Raw genomic sequence first — 16,106 nt, 5'->3', positions numbered from 1 at the left:
GGGGAAGATCAGATACTGCCAACCAACCAGGGTTCCGGTGAAGCTTTGATCGCGCGATCGTCCATGTCAAAGCGTCATTGTTCCTTCAGGAGCTTATCTAATTATGCGGCTTATTTTTTCGTTCTATAATATCATTTTGTTTTTTTTTTTTTCTTTTGTTTTTTTTCTATTGAGTTTCAAGCCTGTACTATTCCATGCTCATGGGAATTATCGCATGTATAATAGACTTAATATACCCAACCGGAACACGGCATTTTTCGAACCCTCCAAAAATTCGAATTCCAAATCATTTTGGAGAGAACTTGGCGTATTCCCTGTCCATTTCCCCCGCATGCACGTTAATGGGCACTAAATATGTTCATAATTGTCTCATGGTGCATCATGATGTGACGGCGCGGCGCACTAAACGCCCTGACAGGGATGAGAAAATCAATAGCGCGATGCTCCCTGTCTCGGCTCTGGCATCCCTGAAGAATTCCCGTCGGAAACACTGCAGAGGATGATTGAATGGAGGGAGGTGGCATTCTCATGCTCATGCTCATCCCTGAAGATATTTGATTTTCTCACGCATGGGTACTCCGTCCGGAGTACGGACTACACGAGTCCCGCTGCGGGCATCTATTGTCTCCATCTATGTAATCTTGTATGGATCAATGCATGGCTCCCCGGTTAGGTAGTTCCAGCATGATCTGTGCGTAATATGACGCCTGACAAGAGAGAGCTTCTATCTAGTATCTATTCCGGTCCGTATTCCCTACCTATCTATCCATGATCTGTCTAAGGATCTATCCATCTCTATCCCGGACGGGGCCCTGGGTCCTGGGTCTAGATTATGATCTCGATACGAGCAGCTCAGACCCCGGGGGATAAATCCGTCAGCGGCTCCTTCGTTGATATCTGAACCAACGTCGAATCATATAGACTGACGACGAAATCATACCAAGAAATTCGCCAGGGGTCGTCTTCCTTGGTTGTTAGCTTCGGTGAGAGTCCGATCGCAGGTCAACTGACCAGCGGGCACGGTTAGGACTATCTCGATGACTAGGTGCTTAGTCGATGCGACTAGGGTTAGTGCTGGGTGGGAGTACCGGGCGTCCCTGAGGAGTGAGAGTGAGAAAGTGGGAGTAAGCAGCTGGATGTCATACCACTCATGCCATGTGCGGAGACGGTTGGACCTTTTCTTTTCTTTTCTTTTATATTATGATTATTATTTATTTATATTTTAAATCCGACTTAATAGATACGCTTTGTCCAATTGCGCTACGCATAGTACCTGCCTGTTTGGGCTGATTTTGAGGCTCGTCGGCAGTGAATTCCTGTCAAAGTGAGGTGACGGTCGATAGGAAATGCAAATTCTATCAGCTCGAGGAATCTAATCCGGTAACCCCTTCTCAATACTCCAGTCATTGCAGGTCGAAGTGCCAACCAGTGGTTAACTACTAGGCCAATCAATCTATCAAACGAGCTCAGGACAGTTGATGCTTGGCTGCCTCAGGACCAGCGGCTCCCCACGTGATGTGCTTCTCCCCGACACAGCCCCAACGCTCTCCTTCTCCCACGCGCTTCCCTTGACCAACCGCTGGAAAAAATGGTTCTGGAGCTCCATGTCTGGGGTCCGGCCTTCACCCTGCCCTCGATTGAGGCGCAATGTCTCGCTACTATAGCCTATTTCTCTCTGGTCGTTCCCAGGGATGCCTGGGTGCTGGTTGCAAGCAGCGACCCTACTGTGTCTCCCACCAGTCTGTTAACCCTACTGATTCTGATCCTTGTATGGGACTAGGCTAATACTGTATTCATTGCCAGATGAACTCCCCGCTCTCAAGCATGGAACGACATGGGTCAGTCGGTTTCGGAATATCGTGGATTACCTGCGCCAATACTCGAATGGCGAGTGGGATCTGGACGATGGATTGAATGGATTGGAAAAAGCCGATAACATTGCGTACGTTGTGCCGTAGTGCATCCAAATTCAATATACCCATCGCCATGTCTTCCTGACTGGACCTAAAATGTCAACAGATTTTCCTCGTTCGTCGAGTCCCGCGGCCAATCTCTCGTAGACCTCTCCCTCTACGTCACCAGCCAAAATTACTACAACACGACTTCACCCGCCTATGGCGCCATCCTCCAATGGCCAAACCAATGGATTCTCCCACCGAAGCTACACACCGCCGCAAAGGCCCGAACAGAGCATCTAGGTCTCTCCTCCCTTGACCTTCAGGCTATCGAAGAACAGCGACAACGCGACCACTCAGCCGCCGTGGCTGCCGGCCAAGTCCCGCCGACCTTCATTCGGCGACCACGCGACACCGTCTCTAGTCTCCTAGGCAAGACCGCTCAGCAGAACCAGTTCAAGCTCGAGGCGCTGACAGCGGAGTTCTTCGAACCACTCGAAGAGATCCTGGGAGCCAAGACCTATCTGCTTGCAGGCTACGCAGCCTCGAGTCTGGACTGTCTGGCGCTAGGGTATTTGGCTTTAGCCCTGGTGCCGGACCTGCCACACTCGTGGCTCCGGGATGCGATGCGCGCCAAAGCCCCGCGGTTGACGGAGTATACGGAGCAAATGAGACGCAGGTGTTATGGAACCCCAGGAACTTCAGAACCCGAGCTGCCATGGCGGCCGTCCGAACGACCCCATCTTGCTGCAGTGGGTGCCACACTGTGGAATACACTTGCCGACGCGATCCCCATCTGGAAGGATGTGCGCACATCCAACCGACTACGAGAGGCAGCCGAGTCGTCGGACTCGGGACTCTCCAATACCGAGAGCAAGGCTCTATCAGTGTATGCCACCGGGCAGAAAAAGGATGTGCTTATGTCGATCGTGGCTGTGGCTGGAGGGATCGCCGCACTGGTCGCGTACATGGTACACGAGGGAGTGTTTACATGGGTGGAGGGAGAAGATGAAGAGGAGGAAAAGGAAAACGAAGGGAAAGAAAAGTATGAAAAATATAAGGCGGAGGAGATATCGCCCGATTCGTATAACGCGGGGGATTTTCTATCATCGCTGAAGGTATAATTGTATTTTTAGAGCATCTATTACTACTCAGTACCTACAGAGTACAGAGTATGTATGAAGTACCCCCAATATGCATGTAATGTACACTGCCTAGCCGTCCACCACAGCACTCCATAATCAAGAAGTATAATAATGTATCATGTCGGAACTCCAGAGTAACTGCAAGATATACGGAGTATGTACGTACTATACATAAATGAGGTCCTTAATTAATCTCCAGCTCAAAAATAATCCAAGCACCAGCCGCCCAAACCCAAACCCAAACTCAAACCATGGATCATCCGGCCATCTGAGACATGCTCAAACAGGAACAATAACTGGAACTAGATCCAACTAAATCAATTCTGCTTGTACGTACTAGTCTGGTATTTATTCCAAGCATGGATGGGCGCATGGATGGTTGCATATAGACGGGCCAAAATATAAATAGAGAGGGGGGGGGGTATGTATATATAGATAACAGGATATATTTAGTATACTAGTTAGCAAGAACTAGATACAATCATCTGATAATACGAGTACATAGGTACTCCGTAGTTCAGAGAATGGGGGGGGATAAAGATAGATGGATAGGCGGCTAGTAGGTTGGCGTGTTTCAGGTTTCGATAGTTAGTCTTCTTGAATTCTTCAGGATTGACTCCCGGAGTACATGGCTAACTTGAGCCTCGCAGGTGTTGAAGGATGTGGTCGTTCCATCTTGGTTATTTACTGTAGATAGTAGGTTTAGTATTAGTAGGTAGGCTGAATGATTAGTTTTAGCTCTATTTGATGAAAATCATATGATCCTATAATACTTACTGGTTCTTTCATATCAGAAAAATGGTGAGTTTAATATGTAAACATCATATAGACTAAATGGTATATTATGTACACGGATGAATGCAATCCCGGGACGGCAATCTGCTGTAACAACCTCAGCCTCTTTCACTCAGTGAAGGGATGGTATGTACAGGCAGGTGCAGCAGGTGCATGTTTCAGAACATCCATTGTCTGCTTGCCCCTTCCATGGTTTCAGTCGTTACATCGCAAAAAGCAAACACCCCAACCCCTAGCCAATTTTGCTTCTGTGGTAATAGGATAGCAAATGAAACCACATACAACAGAAAGAAAAAAGGAGTTCAAGAATGGAACATGGAACATGGTAACACAGAAACGAAAAACAAGAACAGACGTTTACTCATAGTCAATTTGGACCTGCAGACGCAGTCCCTCCTTGCCCTTGTAGGTGCCACCAATCTCATCCATACCCGCCTCGGCATTAGTATAGGCGTTGACCACATTCTTGGCCTGGTTGCTAATGCTGGAGCAGCCACGGTCGCCGTGCTGGCAGATCTTCATTCCCTGGACATCAAGCTTGGCGTTCATAGCCTGAATGGCGGAAACGTCCCAGCCAGACCAGGTCTCGCCGTCGCGGAGGTTACGGCTGTTTTTGCTGTTGCCGAAGTCGAATTCACCCCAGGTGCAGGCATAGCCGCCAAACTGATCGGTGGGAAGCTTGTTACCCTTGGCGGCACCCCAGCTACCCTGGGAGTCACCGGCGAAGGCCACGTACTTGGTCTCACCGGGTTTGATGGTAAGAGTAAGAGCAGAGTTACCGCTGTACCAGCCGTTAATGCCACCATCGGGGCCAATCTTATTCCAGAAGACCAAGGTCCAGGGGTCCTTCTCATTGCCGTTAATGGCGACGACGTAGCGGTAGTTGCAGGCGTTGGACTCGGAAACCTCCTGGATGTTGCTGCCCCAAGGGCTACCGACATTGCCAGCATATGCAACGTACTCCTTGTTGTTGTCTATGGTGCTTTTACCGAAGCCCTCGTCGGTGAACTGAGAGGCGCTGTCGTACCAGTTCTTGCAGCTTCCATCCTTGGGGGTGGTCGACTGGCTGCCGTCAGTTGGGACGGTGCCGACGGAGATGACTTGCGTAGAACCGGTCTCGGACTCAGAAGGGGTGGGAGCGGGCTCAGCGGGGGCACCAGTGGCAGGAGCTCCGGACCATTCGTTGATCCATGAGACCATCTTGCCACCCATCTCGACACGGACGATGTCGCCGACAGCACGCTTCTCGACCGGGTGAGCATGACGGCGCTCGTGGCCGTGCAGACGGGCGACGGCGGAGCCGGCCGACACAGCTGTCAGCAAGAGAATCGAGTTCTTGAGCTGCATGGTTGATGTGTTTATTTAGATTGAAGGAGTTCGGGTATCACAGGCTGTAGATAGAGAAGATAATGGGAAGAAGCCCAGGGAACGCAGTAATATCAAGCAATGAGTGTCTTAGTTAAGTTGAAGGAGTGACTTGAGCAGTGAAAACAATGCTCCGCAGATAAAGGAGAGAAGTGCGAACCCGGAGGGAAGGGAAAGTGAGTATAAAGAAAGGGAAGAAAGAGGAGAAGCGCAAGAACGAGAAGGGGGAAGCAGCGTAATAATACTCTCTCCCTTTGTCTCTCCCCCTAATAACGAACGACAGCCAGTAACCAAACTCATTTAAATGAAAAGGGGCCTGATCAGGTGAACTACATATCGTTTGGCGATGTTGATTGGGTGGAGGTCGAAACGGTTCCTGAGCTTACCGCTAGCGTGACCAACTCAAATTTTCATTGGATGATAGTGCTCTTTTGCCCCCATCACCAGCGGCGGTCGAGACTTTGGGCCCCTGGAACATCCCCGCGGATCCTGATCGTTCCGTGGTACGGTACGGTATAGATGTACTGTACCTGACTAGTAAGTATCTAGGCCATACTCCCTACAAGGTACTCCTACATAACTGCGATGTAAGGTAGACAGGAGAATACTTTGGAGGATATGCAGGACGATGAAGATACCCTGCAATTGCAATGAGTGAATTGCAGTGTTGGATCAATCAGAGTCAATTTCATTCCGATCATGGAGATTAGATGAATGGAATGCTGCCCGACAGATCGCTGGATAGATATGTGGCAAAGTCGAGATAGAGAATATCTATTCCACTCCGATGACATGTCAATTTGTTGATACATAACTGCCAACACTTGATCCATATTATTAACATCGTGTGCTGGTCAATAGGCGAGTCTGATTACTTCCAGCGTAGAATCAGCAGAATCAGGGCACACCGACTTTTGAGCGGCACACTGACGACGAACCGCCACGTCAAGCGGACCCACGTGAACCGAGCACCATTCGCCTCCATTCCGGTGGGTGACGTTTGAAATCGCATTGAAATTCCCGGATATTTCGTTGCATGATTTTGGACTTCGACCATCTGTACCTGCAGTAGTCGATATGGACCTTCATACTCCGTAGTAAGGCACAATGCTGACAGTTACCTAAGTACCAAGTAATTTGTGTGGAATACCTAAGACACTAATTTCGCATCGTCTGGTAAGATTTACCCAGAAATACCAACCTCCTTGAGTACCTACTACCTGGATGCCTAGACTAGCATGAAGGAGTAGTTCCGATCCCTAATCGTCCCAGCAAACTCTTGTCTAGTGGAGTCCCAAAAAAAAAAAAAAAAAAGAACTGGAGTTCCCAATTGTCTTGGACAGGTCCGGCCAAGGTTGCCTTGGTTGTGGATGCAAAAAATACCCACAATGGATCCCCTCGTGTCCGTGTTGAGTCCATACTTGACATTGCCACTCTGGCAGGTCTCGGAATGTGCATGCATAGTCGAAAGGAAGTAGGCGATTTGTGATGCGTATCTGCAGGATGATGGAGAAGAAAACCTAGTGTTGCTACCGTAAGCGATCGGAGGATCGCAAGGGCGAGTGTACGGCTGTAATCTGTATGGTGTATACTTGGGCTCCGCACATAAATAAACAACGTAACCTTGGGGCGGCGAGCCATGGTTAAACCGGATACTGAAACCACACTTCTGCAGATTCTGCAGGATGGAGATTCAATAAAGTACTTGATATGGCTCCTTATGCATCTGCTGAAGAACATCCTGCTCCTCGACGGAGACATACATACTGAGTGGTACATTTACTGCTTTGAGCTATCCATCCATCCTCATCTTACCGGACAGGATCCGAAAACCTTCTCACTGCCAAATCGGAAGCTCGGAACTTGGTGATCGGTTGTGTCACGTGGTACTATTTGCTTAGTAATATTACAGCCTCAGGTATCAGGCGATCGACATATCGACAATATATCTAATGCACAGCTTGATCGTGTTCTCTAGACTTCAATATAGGATTTATCAACCAATAATCAATGTAGATCAACTCCCCTCGCAAATGCCCGCTTCAAGCATCTGCATCTATTCCGGCTCTCTCGTCCAAGCCACATGCGGAACAGCGTCTGCGACATCTTCTCGCCCATATCCGGGATCCATCTCTTCAACTTCTGCATACCGATGGGGAATACACAGGATGCAGGTAAGCTGACTGTAATTAGTATTCTATTCTATTTACAAGACGTAAAGAATCATTATAGATATCATCTATCTGCATTTTAAGATCCAAGTCTATCTGTGCAGTTTCGGAAATAACTGGGGAAATATGGACGCTTAGATAATCGCGGAGATAATTCGGCATTCAATTTCATCACCGGAATGTAGACCTATTCATACAGAATACATTATACTATACAAAGTACTACAAAAAGAATTAAAGAAATGATAGCTATAGAATGATCTTTAATTTCCAGGAATCGAACTGCAGGCCGAATAGTCCCCGCAATCCGGCCTCGATAAAGTGGCGACAACTCGGCTTTTCCCGATTGGATCGCCGCATGACTTGACTTCCGTTCTTCATTTTGCCTCCATTTCCATCTTCATCTTCTTCATCTTCCGCCTTCTTATCTTCCAGTCCATTTGCGTCGAAATGACCTTCTAGTTTCAAGAGAGTATTTCCTTCCGACCCCTCCCATTTCTCTATCACACACCATGGCCCGCTCCGCCATTGTCCAGGAATACGCCCCTCCGCCCGCCGCCTCGTCCACGCTAAGTCTCGATCGCAAAGTGACTACCGAGCGACAACACAATGGCATCGCCCGTCCTAAAGGCTATCGCGTGTCCTGGCATGCCAATCCGGCCGTGGAACTGCACCACTTCGGCCAGTCGCACCCCATGAAACCCTGGCGACTCACCCTGACCAAGCAACTGGTCATGGCATACGGCATGCACCACGCCATGGACCTCTACCTGTCGCGCGAGGCGACCTACGAGGAAATGGCCGACTTCCATAAAACCGACTACCTCGATTTCCTGCGCCAGGTCATCCCCGGCGATATGGAGAAGGCCGAACAAACCGAGAACGTCGTGCGCTTCAACTTCGGCGACGACTGCCCCATCTTCGACGGCCTGTACGACTACTGCTCGCTCTACGCCGGAGGCACCATCGACGCCGCCCGGAAACTCTGCAACAATCAATCCGAAATCGCAGTCAACTGGTCCGGCGGCCTACACCATGCCAAAAAGGCCGAAGCCAGCGGCTTCTGCTACGTCAACGACATCGTCCTCGGCATCCTCCAGCTTCTCCGCATCCACCCGCGCGTCATGTACATCGATATCGACGTACACCACGGCGACGGTGTCGAGCAGGCCTTCTGGTCCACCGACCGCGTCCTCACCGTCTCCTTCCACAAATACGACAAGGATAACTTCTTCCCCGGCACGGGGGCACTAGACGCTACGGGTCCCAAACACCCTCTCAACCCAGGCGCCCACCACTCCGTCAACGTGCCCCTGCACGACGGCATCGACGACGAATCCTACATCCAACTTTTCCGCGACGTTGTTGGCAGCTGCATCGACGTCTACCGTCCCGGCGCCATCGTGCTCCAATGCGGTGCCGACTCCCTCGGCTGCGACCGTCTCGGCTGCTTCAATCTCAACGTCGCCGCCCACGGCGCCTGCGTCGCCTACGTCAAGACTTTCAATCTCCCTCTCCTCGTCGTCGGCGGCGGTGGTTACACCCCCCGTAACGTGTCCCGTGCCTGGGCCCACGAAACTTCTATCCTCATCGACGCCCAGCATCAAATCAACCCCAGTATTCCCGAGGATGTCTTCTTCCGGAACCACTTCGGCCCGGATTACTCGCTGTTTCCTCCCCTGTCGGAGATGCGCAAGCTGGAGAATAAGAACCCCCGTTCTTATCTGGCCAGTCTCGTCGAGTCGATCCGTGAACAACTCCGCTATATCCAGGGCGCGCCGAGTGTGCAGATGAGCTTCATCCCCCCGGATATCCTGGGTTTGCGCGAAGATACTGAACGTGAGATCGAAGAGGAGATTGCCATGATAGAGGAGGAGCGTGAAGAACGCGATGGGAAACCCGGTCGACGACGAGTGTTGGAAAAGGGCCAGTCGCTTCGGGGGGAGCTGTATTCGTCTTGAGTCTCTCTCTCTGTCTCTCTGTTGTGTGTTTCTCTTTCTTTCTACCTCCTCCTTTCTGTTTACTGTTTCATGTATCGGTGTTCAGCTGGTTGGCGTTGCGTGTGGATTGGGTGGGTTTGGTGGGTCTGGTTTCTTGTCTATAATTGTGACGTGATATCCCAGATGTTTGTACATGGTCTATCTATACCTCAAAAGTCCCAGATAGGATAGTGGAGTTGATAAATATGACCATAGAATATACAAAAGCATACACAGTATATTTGGCCCACGCCTACATTATTAACAGTATCAATTCTATACATAAACCCCAAGACCCAATCCAATAGTTACAAGTGCAGCATCTGAATTATTCATATTTATAACGATTCCAAAAAAACCTGTCACCTATATCGCCGAATCCGATCTTCGGGTACTCCTGCCTCCGTCTTTTTTTTGTCGCTTTTGTTATATCCAGTTATGAAAGTCAATCGGGTATCCAGTATATTCGTTCGTGGTAGCGCAGAACGGTCAAACAATTCCTAGGGATAGGAGGAGGGCCTGCAGTCATGCATTAGAGATGATGCTCCATGTCACAGCGACAGTTGCAAAAGGCCAATCCGACCGCTACTTGTTAGCTGGTCAGTCAGCCGATCAATCATGCAATGCTGACATGGTCGGGACCTCTCTGCTAGGGTTAACTACGTATTCATGACCCAGTCTGTCTGCTCTACCATTTTTTCTTCCTTCCTTTCTTTTCTTTTTAATCAAACTCTTTATCTTTCTGCCTCCTCTTCGGGTTACCAGCAGATTGGTATGGGGCACACACAGTATTCTCACGAACGTGCTTGACAACCGCGACGCTCATGGCTTGGGTGCATCTGCTGCGTCTACATATGCGTCAATATCCGCTGTGCGGGAGTCTTTTCGCTCCACAGAATCATCATTCTGACCGGATGCTGTTTCTTTGCCAGTCGGCTTATAGGTCGGGATGTGAAACTGGGAGGACTCTGTCTGACCATCTATGATCGGAGCAATGGATAGGATCTGCTTGTGGGCTAGTTCGGGGTCGTGTGAATCGCTGTAAGATTCTCGTTAGCACCAAATGGGTCCATCCGAGGATCGCAATAACTTACACATGCGCATTGATGATCCAATCTAAACTCTCTTCGCCCTCATCTACGCCACCCGGTCCTATATGTACACGGTGGAAGAGCTTGGGATGCCATTCAACGCCCTCTGCTGCTCGTTTGGCGGCTTCTTCTCGTTGGCGATCTTCAATCTTAGTTTTCTCATCGGTGGCCAGTTCGTGATTCACCGCAATAACCGCCTTGGCAGTGCTTTGCCATAAGCGTTGTGATTCGCGTTCCCCCTGCTGCTCTATGGGCCGGGTGGTTGGAGGAGTATGCTTTGCGTGCGTTGCATCGAAAAGGAGTTCTTTATGGTTCGTCTACAGCTGGTTAGCAACATTTGCGCTGGAAAGAGAAGACCGAGCAAGAAGTCACCTGGACGTCTTTGATGTACATCTCTCTATTCCACAGACCAGAGAGCTCGTAATAGACCTCTCCCGTCTTCTCGTTCTTGATAGTTCCGCCAATGGCGTTGTAGGTGCCGGAGAAATAACCCTTGGTCTTGAATTCGATGTCGGCCACGAGGTGATTCTCTGGACACCGCACGTAACTGTGGTCACCGAGCTCATATTTCATCTTCCCGAACAGAATCCCCCGGGCGTACATATTCGGTTGTGTTAGGATGCTGATTCAGTCAGTGCCTCGTCCTGGGACAGGTGATGGTAACCATCGGGAAATGACAAACGTACTATCGTTCGCCCTTTTCTTTATCCTCGCCGCGGTTCAAAAACCGCAGGATCGCAATGCCCTCCATCATACTCGCCGCCGAGTTACCCAGGAACTTACTGCGGGGCTTCAGGGTACCATCGATCCGGATGTTATGTTCGGGGGCCATGAAAAAATAGCTCGATTTGGGAGGATGATGGGAGGTCTGCTCAGCGACATAGTATCCGCGGGTTCCGTCGGGATAATCCCAGTAACAGGTAAAGGTCTCTCCGAGGATGGGGTTCAAAGGTTTCTTCACGCCGCTGCAGATGACAAGAGAAAAAAAGAAAGAAAAAGATATCAGTATCAACCATTACGATTCAGGTCCGGGTAGAACTTACGGAGGCTTGATGTGCCATCCACTTAGATAGAACTTGACTACCGAGACGAAGCGTTCGAGCGGGTCATCAACAGTAGGCATGGGCAATAGGGTTTCCGGATGGGCCATGAAGCTAAACGGAGGAAAGGATCAGTCTTTGGCCGGTAGATATAATAATCTTTGATAGAAGCTTACTTCGTGATTCGCTCCAACATGGAGCGTGGTTCGAGAATGAAGGTAGGCAGCACGACCCGGCTCAGGTCTGCGCCCGGTCGGAGCTGGGAAATGATGTGCGAGAGGACTGACCAGTCAGCATACGGATCAATGGGTATGATCATGCATACTGCGAAGGGCGTCCGACTCCAGCTGGTAAAGGCTACATACCACTTCCCTGTTCGGGCTCGACGACCTCATCATCGCCGCTCGCGGACCCATTTTTGGTCTCATCGAGAGATGAGCGAGCACCTGATGGATTGAAAAAGGAGCCCCAGTCAGCGGACATAATGGGAGAGAGGAGAGAGGAGGAAAGAGGAGAAATAGATGAGAAAGAACAGTGGAATTTGGGGGGGGAAATGTCTTATGGAGGCGAGGGAAGAAGAGGAAGAAAGAATGACGTGGGAGATGCCGGGAAAGAGAGAATGAGGGGACAATTCTCGACCGTCATTGGCCGGATTCAGCACTCAGTCAGGGAACATTAATTCCTATTAAATTATTATTTATTATTTATAATTTATTAGAACTCACTGGCAGGACTGGCGACCGACGAGCGACGACGGATATGCGGAATGGCAATAGAGGGCATGATGGAATTGTAGTTGCACGGCAGTGACGATGAATGCAGAATGGATGGATTATATGAAGTTATCGTGGGAGGAATTCAACTTGGGCATCACCTGATACCTATGCTACACAATAACAGATGGATCTATGAAGAAATATCAAGTAAAATGGATTATAATAATAATAAAAGAATCAAGAACCCCCCGATACTGTAGGAGAAGCTGAATCCCATCTTGGACCCATACCCACCAGCTAGTTATACTTCGTCGCGGATTCGCTCTGCCAGCCTCTCTCTCTCTCTCTCTCTCTTTTTTTTTCTTTTTTTTTTTTTCCTTCGCTATGACTCTGACTCTAGTGCCCCGCCGAAGATCATCCCTCGTGCGTGTCTCTCACCGTCGAGATCGGACAATCCATGATGGGATTCGTGGCTTTGCCTGAGTCTTTGCCTGAGTTTGACTTCTCACCGATCATTGCAGTCCATGAGGGGCAGCCGCCTTGGCGAGTGGGGGGTTTTGGCATCAGAAAAAGAGTTTCAGAGCATAAGACAAGGCATGATGCAGCCATTCATCCGCTAGAGATCGATGGTGCCATTCTCTACGGGCCCAGATCAGCTTGTCTCCAGGATCTTTGCAACTAGAACCACTATTAACCTGTTTACCCTTATAAAGGATGAATGAATGAATCTATTTAAAACCAGACGATGTCTGATCCTAGTCGCTTTTCAAGACAACAAACATCCAAGATGCATACGTGTCGAATGTCTCTTTCAGTCTTATTGAACAGTCGGTGATGTCATCTGAAAATCTGCAGTCTATTCGTTTTTTATTGATGAGAGTATACAGAACAAAGAGAAAATAAACGCCAGAAACACCATATCGCTGACTCTAGACGCTATGTGAGGACCGAATAAAAAAAGAGAGAAAAATTCTACTCTTGCATGCCCCATCCTACTCGAGCAATCTAAGGCTCACCCCCCTGCGTGATCTGATCCAGAAATACCGCGTCCGGCTTGTACAGCATGACATGAAAGTGTTCGACTGCCATCACAGATTTCAACGACTTCCAGTTCTTGAACCAGACTACCTGCAAACAGTCAGCGGGCAGACTCAACGGAATACCCCAAAGGGAACATCATCCACGGACCTGGTCCGGTGGTATCCGTGACTTGAACGTCTTTGTCACATAGTCGTCAATTTCCCGTCGAGCGCGCGGTGTTAAATCATCCGTGGCCGGGTCATCTTCCAGCTCGAACTTGGTCCAAACCACCAGATGCACGATGCCGTCTTCGACACCGTACGGCCAGTCGTTGTAAAGGATTTTGATATCCTCTTTCTCTCATCAGTTAATCCCGTCAATTTTCACTCCCTTGGCCCGGAAGAAGGAAGGGATACGAACCATCGCATTCAAAGGGTCGCCCTTTAGGCTTCAGGTCTTCGGTTGTTCCATCCCCCCAGCCGAGTCTCTCCTTAACCACAAACCGCATGATCGATCCATACCGGGCGACGATCCGTTCCTTGTATTCCAAATATTTCCTCAAATCGCTAGGGAGTCGTTGGAATCGGTCAATGCGGTTCGTTGCTATACCCCATCATCGTCAGTCCATTCCATGGCGGACTATTATTATCTACGTACCCACAATTTCCTTCACCAGCTCCCATCCCTGTCGCTGATATCGCTCGTCAGGGGTCGAGAGGATCGCGATGTTTTTCTCGCTGATGTTGCGTAGAAACTCGGGACATTCGGCAGGTCGTTCGGCCGGGGGTACGTTGACTAGCCAGTAGGGTAGCGATTCCGAAGAAATATTGATGCTCGGACTGACCAAAGTGGTGGACGTGACCATGTTGGAAGTCTCCGGTTCCTTGTGGAGAGACGTGACAGCCGCGACTAGCGGAGAGCTTTTGGGCGGTGGGAGTTTAGGAATAGAGGATTTGGGTGTAAACTGACAGGCTAGAAGGGAACGAAAGGACGTAGATATATAGATGAGAACAACAAAAGAGAAAAAAAACAAACAAACAAACAAACAAATGAAGTGCTGTAGGATTGGGTCCGGCGATGAAGCGGTCGGGGATGACGACGGACGGGTGCGATCGTAAATGAAAGGACCCGCCCCGATGACAATTGGAGTATGATCCTAGGGTCCAGGACTATGAGTATGGTCCTGTTGTCGGTGCATGTAGCAAGAGGCTCTCTACACGTGGTGGACTCGAATGCCTTCAAATCGAATGTAAAGGAGCAGAACACGATATGGTTCTACTACGGTACTACTAATGGGTCTGTCGATCACCCTGCATTGCCAACATGCAATGTGGCGTAGACTAATGCATTAGCACTATTGGTTAATCAGACTTATCTTCTGTGTTGTGAATCGAGTTTTACTCCATATACTCCGTACATATGGGTTATAGAGGCGAATGACAATATTTACGTCCATTTTTATAACCATAAACTCCGCATACCTCATCTAGCATACTGCAGCTCAATCACCCAGCCAAACCGGCAATCTCCGACCCATCAGTTCGAATAATGGAAACGCCCGCAGCCGTTAATTCCTTCTTAGCTTCCTCCCATCCGAAGCCGGCATCGATACATCTCGTCGCATCCTCAAGGACGTAGCTCCGGAACCCGACTTTCGCAGCACCGATAGCAGTGTGCTTGACGCAGAAGTCCCCCGCCAACCCAACCACAAAGACAGCTGAGATTCCCTTTTCGGTCAAATAAGACGCGAGGTCCGCATCCACCGACTTGCACGTCACTGCGGGATCGTTATTCCCGAATGCATCCGCAAACGCGGAGTACATTTCCACCTGGCTATGCATTCCTTTCTTCACATACAGGTCGATGGAGCTGGTGTCAATCTCGGGAATGATATCGACGCCCTTGGTTCCTTGAACGCAGTGAGCAGGCCAGAGTCTCTGGGGTTTGGTCTCATTCTGCTTGCCGGGGGCCGGATTGACCATGTCGACTACACTTTCAAAGGGACGGTTGTTGGGCCCGGGATGGTTATGAGCGAACGAGATATGATTCGAAGGGTGGTAGTCCTGCGTTGCGACGCGAGTCACGAAGCCTGGATGTGCTAGAAGTGAATTGATGATTGGCGCGAGCGAGCGAGCCTCAGATACTGCGAGAGGCCCATTCTGGCAGGAATTAGCAGGCCATAATGGTAGTATATACACTAGTACGCTAGCTAGGTAACACGTACAGGTGGACAGAAGTCCTCCTGCATATCCACCACCACCAGAGCTGCTTTCATTGGGAAGGACTTCGAGGGTGGTGCAAGTGTATTTATCTCAACAAGACTGTCACTCTGATTAGACAAAAAAATACATCAGTTGGATGCTACTGAGCTTCCGAAGCGCATTCTCGATGATCCATGATCAAAGCGGCTGGACTGTGGAGAGATAGGCTGCGCTGCATAATCACATCCAAAACGTCATTTATTCAGCTCTCCTTGGCATCACCCAAAGCGGCTAGCCTATTCTTGCTGACTCAGCGGCGTGACCACAAAAGCTCCCACCGAAACACCGACGCTGGAAAACTTCTGCACTCTCTCACTCTGCAGGGCTGCGGCCCTCAACTTCACCACGCTGGCTGCATTCTTTCCTCAAGTAGAAACACTGCAGATAATGCGAGGGTCGTTCAAAGTAAGATTTTACCCACTCCACTACCCTTTCCATTGATGCAGTTCTATGATGATTCTTTATTATTGGAGCTGTCCGAGTTATACGATGCGGATAAACTTATCATATACGCTTTTTTTATATCTGAATTTTGCAGCCAGCCGTCTTCTATTTTTTCGAGCTATTCATATATCTCTGCAGTCATGCTAACCCGCGTTAGTCATTACAGGGACCTAGTGAACACAGT

General features: G+C 49.5%; 6 protein-coding genes across 6 annotated transcripts; 2 read left to right on the top strand and 4 right to left on the bottom strand.

Moving 5' to 3' along the window:
- Window positions 1-1,588: 1,588 nt before the first annotated feature.
- ATNIH1004_006067 (uncharacterized protein) lies at window positions 1,589-3,019 on the top strand (the record flags this gene model as incomplete). Its single annotated transcript, XM_033570703.1, has 3 exons — window positions 1,589-1,739; window positions 1,804-1,942; window positions 2,020-3,019. 3 exons carry the CDS (start codon window positions 1,589-1,591, stop codon window positions 3,017-3,019), a joined length of 1,290 nt encoding a protein of 429 aa, XP_033426735.1.
- A 1,173-nt stretch (window positions 3,020-4,192) lies between these two features.
- On the bottom strand, window positions 4,193-5,182 carry aspf4 (allergen Asp F4; the record flags this gene model as incomplete). Its single annotated transcript, XM_033570702.1, has 1 exon — window positions 4,193-5,182. The coding sequence occupies one exon, from the start codon at window positions 5,180-5,182 to the stop codon at window positions 4,193-4,195; it is 990 nt and encodes a 329-aa protein (XP_033426734.1).
- Window positions 5,183-7,883: 2,701 nt separating this feature from the next.
- On the top strand, window positions 7,884-9,332 carry hosA (histone deacetylase HOS2; the record flags this gene model as incomplete). Its single annotated transcript, XM_033570701.1, has 1 exon — window positions 7,884-9,332. One exon carries the CDS (start codon window positions 7,884-7,886, stop codon window positions 9,330-9,332), a length of 1,449 nt encoding a protein of 482 aa, XP_033426733.1.
- An 840-nt stretch (window positions 9,333-10,172) lies between these two features.
- On the bottom strand, window positions 10,173-12,264 carry ATNIH1004_006064 (OSBP family protein; the record flags this gene model as incomplete). Its single annotated transcript, XM_033570700.1, has 8 exons — window positions 10,173-10,389; window positions 10,445-10,758; window positions 10,814-11,063; window positions 11,128-11,406; window positions 11,485-11,595; window positions 11,658-11,763; window positions 11,847-11,927; window positions 12,207-12,264. The coding sequence occupies 8 exons, from the start codon at window positions 12,262-12,264 to the stop codon at window positions 10,173-10,175; spliced, it is 1,416 nt and encodes a 471-aa protein (XP_033426732.1).
- Window positions 12,265-13,202: 938 nt separating this feature from the next.
- On the bottom strand, window positions 13,203-14,082 carry ATNIH1004_006063 (GIG1 family protein; the record flags this gene model as incomplete). Its single annotated transcript, XM_033570699.1, has 4 exons — window positions 13,203-13,325; window positions 13,386-13,570; window positions 13,638-13,820; window positions 13,875-14,082. The coding sequence occupies 4 exons, from the start codon at window positions 14,080-14,082 to the stop codon at window positions 13,203-13,205; spliced, it is 699 nt and encodes a 232-aa protein (XP_033426731.1).
- A 640-nt stretch (window positions 14,083-14,722) lies between these two features.
- PNC1 (nicotinamidase) lies at window positions 14,723-15,492 on the bottom strand (the record flags this gene model as incomplete). Its single annotated transcript, XM_033570698.1, has 2 exons — window positions 14,723-15,376; window positions 15,442-15,492. The coding sequence occupies 2 exons, from the start codon at window positions 15,490-15,492 to the stop codon at window positions 14,723-14,725; spliced, it is 705 nt and encodes a 234-aa protein (XP_033426730.1).
- Between the last annotated feature and the right edge of the window lie 614 nt (window positions 15,493-16,106).

This window comes from Aspergillus tanneri (assembly GCF_003426965.1).
Source record: "Aspergillus tanneri strain NIH1004 chromosome Unknown AapTan_4_pilon_pilon_pilon, whole genome shotgun sequence".
Taxonomy (NCBI): Eukaryota; Fungi; Ascomycota; class Eurotiomycetes; order Eurotiales; family Aspergillaceae; genus Aspergillus; species Aspergillus tanneri.
The sequence above is the reverse complement of the archived record's forward strand: the minus strand, read 5'-3'. Positions and strand labels throughout refer to the sequence as shown.